The 14,142-nt window shown below is 47.6% G+C and overlaps 1 protein-coding gene across 12 annotated transcripts in view; it reads right to left on the reverse strand.

Annotated features, from left to right (window-relative positions):
* XPO6 (exportin 6) overlaps positions 1–13,722 on the reverse strand; it is a 117,519-nt gene extending 103,797 nt beyond the window's left edge. For 8 of the 12 annotated variants that reach the window (XM_077985660.1, XM_077985661.1, XM_028841079.2 and 5 more), the window contains exon 1: positions 13,117–13,722. Coding sequence is in view for 8 of the 12 variants with exons in the window: in XM_077985657.1 (XP_077841783.1) it covers positions 13,117–13,119 (3 nt within the window). In the remaining 4 variants the exon portion in view is untranslated. Of the gene's footprint in view, positions 1–10,798; positions 10,935–13,116 lie in introns of all 12 variants that reach the window. The other 4 variants (XM_077985659.1, XM_077985655.1, XM_077985654.1 and 1 more) reach the window with 2 other exon arrangements.
* Between the last annotated feature and the right edge of the window lie 420 nt (positions 13,723–14,142).

Genomic DNA, 14,142 nt, shown 5'->3' on the forward strand with positions numbered 1-14,142 from the left:
TTCTATAAGTCTTACATTATCTCAAAATTATATACTTAAAATAAATAAATCCGGCCAGGCGCAGTGGCTCACACGTGTAATCCCAGCACTTTGGGAGGCCGAGGTGGGCCGATCACCCGAGGTTGAGAGTTCGAGACCAGCCTGGCCAACATGGTGAAACCCTGTCTCTACTAAAAATATAAAAATTAGCCGGGCGTGGTGCCACATGTAATCCCAGCTACTTGGGAGGCTGAGGCAGGAGAACCGCTTGAACCCAGAAGGCAGAGGTTGCAGTGAGCTGAGATCATGCCACTGCACTCCAGCCTGGGCAACAAGAGTGAAACTCCGTCTCAAAAAAATGAAATTAAATAAACCCTTTTTATAAAAAATGTTTTATTTAAAAGGACATGAGCCTGTGACACAGCCTCAGGAGGTCCTGATGACATGTGCCCCTAAAATTAAAAAATCCTTGATAGATCACTCAATTTATCTTTCTCTAAAAACAAAACGCAGATGAATAATTTCCTGGACAGTAACAAAGCACTTGGCTCACTACAACCTCCGCCTCCCGGATTCAAGCAATTCTCCTACCTCAGCTTTCTGAGTAGCTGGGATTACAGGTGCACGCCACCACGTCTAGCTAATTTTTGTATTTTTTTAGTAGAGACGGGTTTCGTCATGTTGGTCAGGCTGGTCTCAAACTCCTGACCTCAGGTGATCCGCGCAGCTCAGCCTCCCAAAGTGCTGGGATTACAGGCATGAGCCACCGTGCCCGGCCTTTGCCCGGCCTTTTTTTTTTTTTTTTTTGACAGAGCCTTGTTCTGTCACCCAGGCTAAAGTGCAATGGTGCAATCTCAGTTCACTACAACCTCCACCTCCTGGGTTCAAGTGATTTTCCTGCCTCAGCCTCCCAAGTAGCTGAGATCACAGGCACCCGCCACCACACCTGGCTAATTTTTGTATTTTTAGTAGAGATAGGGTTTCACTTATGTTGGCCAGGCTGGTCTCCAACGCCTGACCTTGTGATCCGCCCACCTTGGCCTCCCAAAGTGCTGGGATTACAGGCGTGAGCCACCGCACCTGGCCTCCTCATGAATTTTTTAAAAGGCCTTCCCTGGGCCAGGCACGGTGGCTCACTCCTGTAATCCCAGCACTTTGGGAGGCCAAGGCGGGTGGATCACCTGAGGTCAGGAGTTCGAGACCAGCCTGACCAACATGGTGAAACCCTGTCTCTACTAAAAATACAAAAATTAGCCAGGCATGGTGGTGGGCACCTGTAATCCCAGCAACCTGGGAGGTTGAGGCAGGAGAATCGCTTGAATCCAGAGGCAGAGGTTGTAGTGAGCCAAGATCACGCCACTACACCCCAGCCTGGGCAAAACAGAGGGAGACTCTAGCTCAAAAAAAGAAAGGGAAAGGAAAGGACAGAACTTCTCAGGTCTGATTATTAGTCAGTTTAGAAACTAATGATTTTTCTTCCAGCTCCATTTGTCTCATAAAATACCTTTAACTTTTCAGGGAGCCCTATACCAGAGATCTTTTTCATTATAACCTTCATATAAACAGCAGTAGGCTGCTCTAATGGAAATGAACCTACTGTATATGCTAAGCCTAATGGGCTTACCTGAATTAAAACTCAAAGAAATCAAGCAATCTTCCTTTTTGTTGATGTCCCGTAATATGGACCAGCTACCACTGTGCCCTCTTTTTTTTTTGAGACGGAGTCTTGTCTGTCACCCAGGCTGGAGTGCAGTGAGCCAAGATCGTGCCATCGCACTCTAGCCTGGGCAACAGATAAAGACTCCGTATCATAAAAAAGAAACCTAGTGATCTAGAAAAAACACGGGCCTTAGAGTTGGAACCTTAGCTGAATCCTGGCTCTGTCAACTCACTAGGTAATTCTGATTTCCGTTTTTTTGTTTTTTTATTTTCTTAGCCCAGCTGAAGAGAACAGTAGGTAACTTTGGACAAGTTACTTAGCATTACCCATCCTGGGCCTCAGCATCCTTATCCTCCTCAACTATAAAATGGGAACATAATACCTACCTGGCAGGGTGGCTGTGAGAGATTAAATCAAGGACCCTACGCAGTATGCATGAGAGCCCCTTAACGATGACTTGCACAGAGTGCAATTATGAAACACAGACCTTTTCTCCCTCTACATCCATTTCTTTCCCTTCTCATTAGCCTCTTTCACCCCCTCACTTCTCTGCCCTGTGTCTTTCTTTGGTTAAGATCTACAAGGACCTCACCTCACCCCACTCCTCCTCTTTTCATTGTTCCTCCGTGGTTCTTCTAGTAGCAATTAGCTTTGGGGCTCCCCAGTAAGCACACCCCCACCCCCAGCACTTGTTCTAACAACTTCCCTTGCTCACCTGCTACCCATCTCCATCCACCAGGGTGAAAAATACAGTTATCTGAGCTTGCTGGTTGCATGGATTTTGGAAATACAAGGTGTTTACTGCTTTCATACTCTATTTCAATCTTACCACCCTCTCCAAATACTACTACTATCAGTTACTAACCTCAAGGGCCCACCCTGACCTGCTTGGGTTTATTTTTACACCTGACTCTTAATTACTCATGTATCTGCTGAATGCTCACTAGGCACTAGAGAGGCAAAGCAGAGTCAGACGCACTCTGCTATGGGCTCTTAAAGAGAAAGAACTAATCCTCCTCACCCCCAGGCTTGCAGTGGGAAGGAGAAGGAGGGAACAGGGAAGGAGGCAAGAGTTCCACATTTTGCTCTTGAAACTTCTGAACTGTCTGACACTTACTGTAAGAATGTAGTCTTGGCTGGGCACAGTGGCTCATTCCTGCAATCCCAGCACTTTGGAAGGCCGAGGCGGGAGGATCGCAATGTCAGGAGATCAAGACCATCCTGGTTAATATGGTGAAACCCCGTCTTTACTAAAAATACAAAAAATTAGCCAGGCATGGCAGCATGCACCTGCAGTCCCAGCTACTTGGGAGGCTGAGGCAGGAGGATTGCTTGAACCCGGGAGGCAGAGCTTGTAGTGAGCCAAGATCGCGCCAATGCACTCCAACCTTGGCGACAGAGCGAGACTCTGTCTCAATAACAATAATAATAATAATAATAATGATGATGTAGTCTTGTCATTCTTATATTAACAAAAATAAATAACTCAAAATAATAAAAGCCAAAAAATACTAAACTATAATCGAAGGTGACCTATGTTAAACTAGCAGCTGGAAAGCCTCAGAGAGGCAGTGTTTATGGCAACCTTGAGATGTCACGTAAGTTTCATTTGCAAGAAAGAAAAGGGCACTAGAGCACAGGGAACAGTATGAGTAAAGGCAGACAAGTATGAAAGTGCACTGAGTGTTCTGGGAATGACAAATAGTTTGCTGTGGCTGGAAAACAAGGTGTAATTTGGGAAGTATTTCAAAGACACTCCAAATAAATCACTTTAAGTATTTAATGAACCATCTTCATCCCTACTAAGAGACCTCAAAGTAAGAAAGAAACTTAAAATTCAGAGCCCACGTTGAAAACTTGGTCTCTAACAACAGTGGGAACCCTCTGCTCTGAATGACTGGGGTTCACGTGGCATGATCACACCTGAGCTCTATAAGGCAGCTCAGCAGTACGGAAGATGGACAGAGGGACACAGAACCTGGAAGAGAGGACTGGTCATGATAGCAACAACCAAAGCAAGAGACAATGACAGCCTGATCAAAGCAGAGGGAATGGAGGGAAAGGTCAAGGTCAGGACACAGATATGTTAGCAGCAGCATCAACAGGTCTGGAAGCAGGGGGGCTTGTAGAAGAGGAAGTTAAAGATGACTCAGGTTAATTGTTTGACTAGTTAGAAAATGAGGTCATTAACAGAACCAGGGCACGGCAGAGGAGGCACTAAACTGAGAGGAAGATGATGGATTTGGTTTAAGACACATTTAATTTGATGTTGTCAGAACACTGGATATCTACAGCTGGTAAGGGTTTAGTTTTCACTGGTACACGGGTCATAGCTGAAGCCACGGGAGGCTAAACAAAGAGACTAATATCATGGATGCCACAGGAGCCAAGAAGAAAAGTGTTTCAAGGGAAGAAAAGGAGATCAGTGGCTGCCAAAGGCCACACAGAGAGGTCAAATGACCTAAGGATTGAAAATATGCATTAAACAGAACTCAGCACACACAGGTTACACATAATCTTGAAAAGTAGTGAAGAAAAAAAGTCAGTCTGCTGGCCGGGCACAGTGGCTCACGCCTGTAATCCTATCACTTTGGGAGGCTGAGGCCGGAGGATCACTTGAGCCCAGCGGCTCGAGGCCAGCCTGGGCAACATGGTGAAATCTCATCTCTACAAAAAATACAAAATTACCCAGGCGTGGTGATGCATGCGTGTAGTTCCAGCTACTCAGGAGGCTGAGGTGGGAGGATTGCGTGAGCCCCAGGAGGTAGAGGTTGCAGTGAGACATGATTACTCCACTGCACACCAGCCTGTGCGACAGAGTAAGACCCCATCTCAAAAAAAAAAAAAAAGTCAGTCTGCAATGGGTTGTAGAATGAATGACAGGGGGAAAGGAGAGGTAGAAGGTTGAAAAAGTAGAGGCAGAGAGGGCTGGGCGCAGCAGCTCACACCTGTAATCCCAGCACTTTGGGAGGTTGAGGCAGGCGGATCATGAGGTCAGAAGATCGAGATCATCCTGGCTAACACAGTGAAACCCCGTCTCTACTAAAAAATACAAAGAATTAGCCGGGTGTGGTGGCGGGTGCCTGTAGTCCCAGCTACTCGGGAGGCTGAGGCAGGAGAATGGCGTGAATCTGGGAGGCAGAGCTTGCAGTGGGCCAAGATCATGCCACTGCACTCCAGCCTGGGGAACAGAGACTCTGTCTCAAAAAAAAAAAGTAGAGGCAGAGAGTGGCAACCACACTTTCAGGAATTCCTGTCCTTTCAACACAGCCTATGCCATCACATCTTCCTTGGCTTAGACAGATACGTTTGACAACGCAACTACTTAAGATCTTCAACATCATTCTCCTGCCCAGGGCCAACTACCTTCATCTCAACAGTGCCACAACTGTTCACCTACCTACAGAGATAGCCACTTTCCATATTTCATCAGCACATGGCCCATCTCCTGTCATCGCTTCCTATCAATTTACCTGTTATCGCTTCCATTCCTACCAAATCCAAATCACCAACTGATTAAAACTTTCTACTACTCCCAATCGCCAGGCTACAGGCTTCCAAAATCAGCTTGTGCTTTTCCTTCTTCCTCATCTCTTAACTCTGGAATCAGTTTTAAGTGACAACTCCCTCTCAACCACTAATTACACATGCAAGAACATGCAGGCCCTTGTCACATCCACACAGGCATGGTGTAACATCTGGTTTCCTGCATCTAACCTACACACAGCAGATTGAGTTTCCTTTAAGGAAAAATCATCCAACAAAAGAAAGCCAAACTCCCTAGGGTAGTAGTGGAGACCCTCCATCATCTAGCCACAAACTACCTTGATAGCCTTCTCTCCAACTGCTTCTTCAAATCTGTCTCTTCCAAAACTTCCATCCATGCTAGAGAGCCTAGTTTACTCCCTCCCTAAAGCTCCCTTTGAACACACAAGACCTCAACAACATCCCTACCACAATTTAATTGCCCACTATGCCAAGAATTGCTCTAGACTCTTGGGATACATGAACAAATGAGAGATTCCCTAGCTTTACAGAGCTAACATTTTAGCAGGAGACAACAAAAGAATGACCTCGTTAATAACATTGAGTATATAAAATGTTAAAAAATTGTACAAAAAGAAGTAAAGCAGGATGTGAGGGACTGGAAGTGCTGAAGTGGCATCAACATTTTAAACAGGGTGGTGAGGACAGGCCCCACTGGAAAAGTGACTCTTGAGGCTTAAAGGTTTAGTCAAGCAGATTCTCAGGGAGAGCACGGTCCAAGCAGAGGCAGGGAGCCAGGCCAAAGGCCTGGAGCAGGAACATGCCCAAAAGGTCTGAAGAGCAGTAAGAAGGCCAAGGGAGCTGCAGCAAAGCCAGAGAGCGAAAGAAGCCGAGCTAGAGGGGAGACGTGACCCGTCGTCTCACAAACCAGCTTGGATGTCAAGCAGGCAGCCGGAGACTGAAGAACTGGAGCTGAGGAGAGAGATGTTGGGTTATAGGTGTCCTGGATTAAGACACTAAGTTCGAGGCCTAGAGTGTTCCGGCTATGAGATGAGAAAGAAACAACCTGCACTACAGGAGGAAAATGAAGAACACACCTTAGTGTCCCAGCCGCCAAGTGACGAAAGGCTGAACTGCAGAAGGGGTACTCAACTTGTCTGATGCTACTGACAGGTCCAATAAGATGGGGAATGAGAGCTAACCACTGGATTTGGCAACACTGGTAGGAGGGACCTTGATAAGTGAGATTAAGAGAGAATAATGCCAGGTGTGGGGGTTCACACCTATAATCCCAGCATTTTGGGAGGCCTAGGCAGGGGGATCCCTTGAGCCCAGGGGTTCGAGGCTGCTGTGAACTATGGTCACTCCACTGCACTCTAGCCTGGGCGACAGAGCGAGAGCCTATGTCTAAAATTAATGAGTGAAAGGGAAAGTGAGGAATTAGAGACCAAGTACAGGCCACTCTTTCCTGGGGTTTTGTTGCAAAGGGGAACAGAGAAATAGAGAAATAACTGGCCAGGAAAGTAGGAGTTAAGGTTTCAGATTAAAAAAAAAAATCATGTTTGTGTACCATATGTATATATGTGCATAGGTATGCATATAAAGCCCTAGAAAGTCCTACGCACCCAACAAACGTTTATTTCCTTCACTCTCACTTCACACTTATCATTTCCTATTATCTTTGTTGCTATATATCTGACCTTTGTAACTGTCTGCAAGAAACTTTCACTTGCAAGGCCCTTTCTTTGTCCCAGTGTCAAACTCTTCCTCATCCTTCAAGACTCAAATATCCCCTCTTGGGAAGACTTCCCTGACTCTTCTCAGCCAATCTCTCTCAGGTCGGTACCTATGCAATCTTTGTACCAACGCCCCTTTGCATCAACACATTCTTCTACTATCACCTGTATCACAGTCTCTTGTATTTTCAGAGTATGTTGTCTTATCTTCCCCACTAAACTGACTCCCAGAGGGCAGGGGCAGTATTAAATATTACCCTGGAAGTGTAACGGGTATGAGCACTGACTCGCTATGTGACCTTGGGAAGTTGCCTAACCTCTCAGTGCACTGAATGTCAGCTTTAAAACGTGAAATTAAAACTGCCTTTAAGCCAGACACAGTGGTTCACGCCTGTAATCCCAGCACTTTGGGAGGCCCAGATGGGTGGATCATCTGAGGTCAGGAGTTCAAGACCAGCCTGGCCAACATGGCGAAACCCCATCTCTACTAAAAATACAAAAATCATTCAGGCGTGGTGGTGCGCACCTGTAGTCCCAGCTACTCAGGAGGCTGAGGCAGGAGAATCGCTTGAACCCAGGAGGTGGAGACCGCAGTGAGCCAAGATCACACCATCGCACTCCAGCTTAGGTGATAGAGCAAGACTCTGTCTCAAAAAAAAAAAAAAAAAAAAAAAAAAAAAAAAAAAAAAACTGCCTCTACCTCCTGGAGTTGTTTGGGATGGGAAATGGGTTAATAGATGTAAGATGCCTGGCATACAGAAAGCAATATATACACATACATACACACACACACACACACACACACACACACACACACACGCACACATACACACATACATATTAACTATTATATTGTTATATTGTAACCACAGCACCTAGGGTTGTAAACTTCATAGCAAGAAGTCAATACATTATTTCATGATTATTTGGCCTAGAGTAGTGGCTCACTCCTGTAATCCTAGCACTTTGGGAGGCTGAGGGAAGAGGACTGCTTGAGGTCAGAAGTTCAAGACTAGGCTGGGAAACAAAGCAACCCCCACTCTCTGCAAAAAAATAAAATAAAACAGTTAGCTGGGCATGGTGGCATGGGCCTGCAGTCCCAGCTACTGAGGAGGCTGAGGTGGCAGGATTGCTTGAGACCAGGAGATTGAGGCTGCTGTGAGCTGTGACTGAGGCGCTGTACCCCAGCCTGGACAACAGAGCAAGACCTTGTCTCAAAAAATAAATAAACATACAATAAAAATAAAAACCAATAACAAAAACTCTGGCTTAATCTACCTATTTCTTTATACTACATTAATTTTGCTGACCACATTTTGGTTTTATCAGGTGATTTGAACCATATCATACACTCATTTTTTCAGAAGCTATTCAAGTCATTTCTTGAAAGGTAACTTTTTCTCCAGACTATCTCTAATGCTGTGACTGACATACAAAACCTCTGGGTACCACTGAACCTTTCCCTGCCATCTCCCTGCACCAAGTCTTCTTCCTATCTCTCAGAGCATGGGATACAACGCAATGCTGTGGGTGAACAAGTGAATGACACGCCATGCAAGTGGCTAAATTTCAGTTCTGATTCTGCCTCCATTATAGGGGCCACTCATGGTAATTGATATTAGAAAAATAAGGCCAGGTGCGGTGGCTCCCACCTGTAATCCCAGCACTTTGGGAGGCCGAGGCAGGCGGATCACCTGAGGTCTGGAGTTCGAGACCAGCCTGATCAATGTGGTGAAACTCTACCTCTACTAAAAAATACAAAAATTAGCCAGGTATGGTGGTGGATGCCTGTAATTCCAGCTACTCAGGCGGCTGAGGCAGGAGAATCACTTGAACCTGGGAGGCAGGGGTTGCAGTGAGCTGAGATCGGGCCACTGCACTCCAGCCTAGGTGAAAGAGCAAGATGCCGTCTCAAAAAAAAAAAAACAGAAAAAAGAAACCTTAGCAGGCAATTCAATTTCTAAGCAACTAAAAAAGAACTCAATTTTGCACACAATTTTCATAGTAAGCAACAGCTCACTCAATACTAAGTAACAATTTCTCAGAGAAGTAGTGGGAACCTCTAACATGTCACACCACTTAAGAATCCATGGGGCCGGGCGCAGTGGCTCACGCCTGTAATCCCAGCACTTTGGGAGGCCGAGGCGGGCGGATCACAAGGTCAGGAGATTGAGACCACGGTGAAACCCCATCTCTACTAAAAATACAAAAAATTAGCCGGGCACGGTGGCGGGCGCCTATAGTCCCAGCTACTCAGGAGGCTGAGGCAGGAGAATGGCGTGAACCCGGGAGGCAGAGCTTGCAGTGAGCCGAGATCGCGCCACTGCACTCCAGCCTGGGCGACAGAGCAAGACTCTGTCTCAAAAAAAAAAAAAAAAAAAAAAAGAATCCATGGGAATGCAACCAAAAATGATTTAATCCAATTCAGTTAAAGTATGCTAGCTCTTCCTGTAATTCTATACTGCAACTATAAATCTTTTTAAACTGGTTCTGAATGTGAAGGTCAAGAGGGATAGTGTAAGCGAAATTCCCCATGCTCCCTATGCCCCACCACTATCTCTCTAAGCAAACAAAATACAGGTGGAGGACTCTCCTGATCTTCCTTCCCATGAGGCAGCACCCAAAGAGCACTGGCTCCGGAGTAGAGCACTTTGGGTCTAAATGCCAACTCCACCACTTGTCAACTAGGAATCCTAGAGCAGGTCTGTCCATCTCCCCGTCTGGCAGGAACAGCCATAGTGGAACCTAGCAGAGTTGGTGGAGTTTACTGATACTGAATGACTAAGAGAAAAAGTAGGTCAGGCGCAGAGGCTCACGCCTATAATACCAGAACTTTGGGAGGCCGAGGCGACTGGATCACCTGAGGTCAGGAGTTCGAGACCAGCCTGGCCAACCTGGTGAAACCCCATCTCTACTAAAAATACAAAAAAAAAAAAAAAAAAACTAGCCGAGCGTGATGGCAGATGCCTGTAATCCCAGCTACTCGGGAGGCTAAGGCTGGAGAATCATTTGAATCCAGGAGGCAGAGGTTATAGTGATCCAAGACTGCGCCACTGCACTCCAGCCTGGATGACAGAGACTCCATCTCAAAAAAAAAAGAAAGACAGGAAAAAAAAAAAAGTAATGAGTGAAGAATAGCTAGCACATCAAAGATGCTTAATAAGTGGTAGTTTTTATCACATTACACCACTTTCAAGTCTTATTAGAGTTGAAGATTTAAAAAGAAGACATTAAAAAGGCTCAAACTTATGCCAACTAATACCCTTAAAAGTAAAAATGTTAAGTCAGCAAGAAATGGAGAGGAAATAATTTCCTGGAATAAAGAGCTGGGATCCCAGGGTAAAGACCCTCTGCCTGTAAGACACCAGCCAGGCAATAGTTTCCTTACCTTTGGGGGACACGGCCTACCCCACCCAAGCTCCTGACCCTGGGATACCTACAGATGAACCACTGTGTCAAGTGACACAAAAAGGACAATCCCATTCACATCAACTATGGCCACCCCCTGTGTACTTAAATAACTGAGGTCTAGGTAACAAAAACTTTGACTTGCAATATACCCCAGAAAAAATGCACATGAGGTTCACGAAGCCAACTACTTTACAGTTCATTACTAAAAGGTGGTCATTCCCATGATGCTCTACTGACTGTCAACTAAAATGAAACCTGAATACAAGGGTGCTGGGCTAGCTCAGTCAATAACAAAATTCTGTCCAAGGGTCCTAAAGCAATGCTGTAAGTTTCCCAAGGGGAGGAACGTGTGTCTTGTTCATCTGTACATGCCCTAGGCCCTGGTATATGGTGGCTGCTGAAAATTCACTTGTAAGATCTGTACACTCATATTCACAGCAGTATTATTCACAATAGCCAAAGGCTGGAAGCAACCCAGGTATCCACTGAAGGATGAAAGGATATACAAAATGTAGCACATACACACAATGGAATTCAGCCTTCGAAAGGAAGGAAGCTCTGACACACACCATGACATGGATGAAACTCGAGAACACTGTGCCATGTGAAATACGCCAGTCACAACAGGCCAAATACTGCATGACTCCACTTATATGAGCTACCTAAAGCAGTCAAATTCATAGAAAGAGAAACTAAAGTTGGGTGGGGGAGAAACTGAAAAAAGAGGGGTATAGGTTGTTTTGGGAAAAAAACCTTTGGAGATAGATGGTGGTGATGGCTGCACAACAATGTAATGCTCTTAATGTCACTGAACAGCACACTTAAAAATGGTTAAAATGCCAAATTTTAATTACGTATATTTTACTACAATTAAAAAAACACAACTTAAAAAGTATATTGAGGCCGGGCATGGTGGCTCATGCCTGTAATTCCAGCACTTTGGGAGGCTGAGGCGGGTGGATCACCTGAGGTCAGGAGTTCGAGACCAGCCTGACCAACATGGTGAAACCCCATCTCTACTAAAAATACAAAATATAGCTGGGCATGGTGGCGCATGCTTATAATCCCAGCTACTCGGGAGGCTGAGGCAGGAGAATCACTTGAACCCGGGAAGCAGAAGTTGCAGTGAGCTGAACTGCACCACTACACTCCAGCCTGGGCAACAAGAGCTAAACTCCATCTCAAAAAAAAAAAAAAAGAAAAAGTATACTGAAAGAAGAAATGAAGGAAGGAAAGAGTGCTACTTTCATCAGGCACTAAATGTTATACCTCATACCTCTAGATTATTATTTAGATAATTCCTATCCCCAAATTTCATAGTTGAGGAAATTGGAACGGAGAGCTTAACTGATTTGCCACAATTCATACTTTGTAATACATATGTTAAAATATATAGACTCAGCTGTGCATGGTGGCTCACGCCTGTAATCCCAGCACTTTGGGAGGCTGAAGAGGGCGGATCACTTGAGCTCAGGAGTTCAAGACCAGCCTGGGAAACATGGTGAGACCTCATCTGCACAAAAAATTAGCCAGGCATGTTGGCGCACAGCTGTAGTCCCAGCTATTTGGGAGGCTAAGGTGGGCGGGCTGCTTGAGCCCAGGAGGTTGAGGCTGCAGTGAGCCATGAATGTGTCACTGCACTCCAGCCTAGGAAACAAAGCTAGACTCTGTCTCAAAAAAAATAGTAATAATAAAACACATACACTATACGTACAGCATATACTGTACGGTGCTGCTCAGGATTAATGGCGTACTTTATCCAGCTGGCTGTAAGCTCCATATCTCAGGACCTACACATTACCCACAGGCCTTTTGAATGTTTCGAAAATTCCACAGGCCTTAAGGTCTGTATCACGAAAGATATAGCTATGTCCCTTTCTCTATTATACCACTAACTTGGCAGGGGTAAAATGGGTGAAACTGAGGAGAACAGCTCCACCCCTCGAGGTGTTCAACCACAGGCTGGGTGATCCAGTACTCACTAAGGGCTTACTATGTGCCAAGAGCTGGGGCAGATAAGGGGTTCAGACAATTTGGTCTTTGAGGGAGCTGTGTCTACCGCAATAGATAGATAAGGCTCAGAAATAATTACAAGAGCAAAAAGACAAATGCTTAACAAACAGATGTGGGTACACACATTTAGGGGAGTATTGAAAGTATCTATCGGTCTAGAAAACCTGAACGGTATCTTCAGCAGACATCAGAGCATGTAGAATAGCAGCCTCAGTGTCAAAAGATGCCGACCATTCCTGACCTTGCCATCACCTGCGCAAGTGACCTCTGTAAATCCCTCTCTGTTTCTCCATATATAAACCTACACCTGGATGAGATGTTTCTCCTACAATCACCCAGCTCTCTAGGTGTATTAGAGATGCCTAGGTTCAAAGTCAGATGCCGAGGTTCAAATCTTAACACTGTTAAGTCGCTTGACCTTGAGCTGGGGAATTAATTGCTCCGTGCCTCAGTCTCCCCACTTCCGAACAGAGGATTGGTGTGATCATTAAATACTACTGCACGTCAATCACTTCGCGCAGGGCCTTGCCAAGTAGTAAAGCCCTCAACAAACGATAGTTATTGTCCGGAGGAGCTGCAGGAGGCAAACACCAGATGCAAGGGTTGTGCCTACAGCGCTCCCAGGGCCCTCCCAGGCCTGAGCCATCATCCCTGGGGGGATGGGAGCACAGGGCCGGGGCTGCACACTCTGCACGCATGTGTCACCGGCCAAGATCCGCACGCGCCTCTCCCCGCCATGGGGAGAGTAGCGATGGTTCAGCAGCCCCGGGGCCCATTCCCACCCCTCCGGTAGGGCACCCCAGGAGGGAAAGGGGCTCCAATCCCACTTACCATGCTGGCCGGGGAGGGGGCTGCTCAGATGAGCTGGTTCTTGGGCTTCGGACACGTCCCGCTCGCACAGTTCAGGTCATGGTCCCGGCAGACTCGGGAAGTCCCCCACCCATGCAAAGACAACCCCTTCCCCACCGGGCCCCGAGGGGACCCTCTAAAAAGGGCAGGGCCGCCCGGGTCGCCTCATCGGGGGCCCCTGAGACAATTCATCCAGACCCACCCGCCCCTCCCCAAGGAAACTGAAAAAGCAGGAAATGAGACTCGGATGCTGGCGAGGAGGGCGGCGGCTCGGGACCCCCGCCCGGGCCCGACCCCCGCGGGGGAAGCTGCGGGCCCAGGCAGGGGCTCCCCGGCCTCCGCGGGCAGAGGTGGCGGCGGGCCCGGCCCCGAGGCTGAAGGGGCGGAGGCTGACGGGCCTCGACTGCGCGGCCCAGGCGGCCGGCTCAGGGGAGAGGCCCGGGGACCCGCGCTGTCCTAGCAGCCTCAGCCCACACGGCCGCTGCCGCCGCCCCCCAGAGCATCCCTGCGAGCACCCGCCCTGGAGCCGCCCGCTAGTACCGCGCGGCCGCCCCCGACCAACAGCCCCAACGCGCCGGAAGTGGCGAGAGCCGGGCGGCCCCACAGCGCGGCCGCCGGGCTGCGGCGCTGGAACCGGACCAATCCGGAATCGAGCGGGGCGAGCGGGAGGAGCGGGCGGAGGGCGGAGGGCGGGGCCGCACCTGACGGCTCCCACAGGCCCCGCCTTCTTGCCACGCCCTCTCTTGCCCCGCCCGCTGAGCCCACCGCCCGTCCGTCCACGCGGGCCGGCAGCCATCTTGGTAAAGGGAACCCGGGCTGCCATTTTAGTAAAGGCGTGGTTTCTGTTTCGCTTTCTTCGCCCATTCATTCCGCAAAGCTTTAGTGAGTGTCTTTTACATGCGGAGCATCGAGCTGGCAGCGTGGCGACACGCGGCCTCATGGAGCTTACATTCATGCAGTCCACACACTCTTGCCCGACTATATGCCAGGTGCTGCTGTGTGTGCTAG

This window comes from Macaca mulatta, chromosome 20 (genome assembly GCF_049350105.2).
Source record: "Macaca mulatta isolate MMU2019108-1 chromosome 20, T2T-MMU8v2.0, whole genome shotgun sequence".
NCBI classification, from domain to species: domain Eukaryota; kingdom Metazoa; phylum Chordata; class Mammalia; order Primates; family Cercopithecidae; genus Macaca; species Macaca mulatta.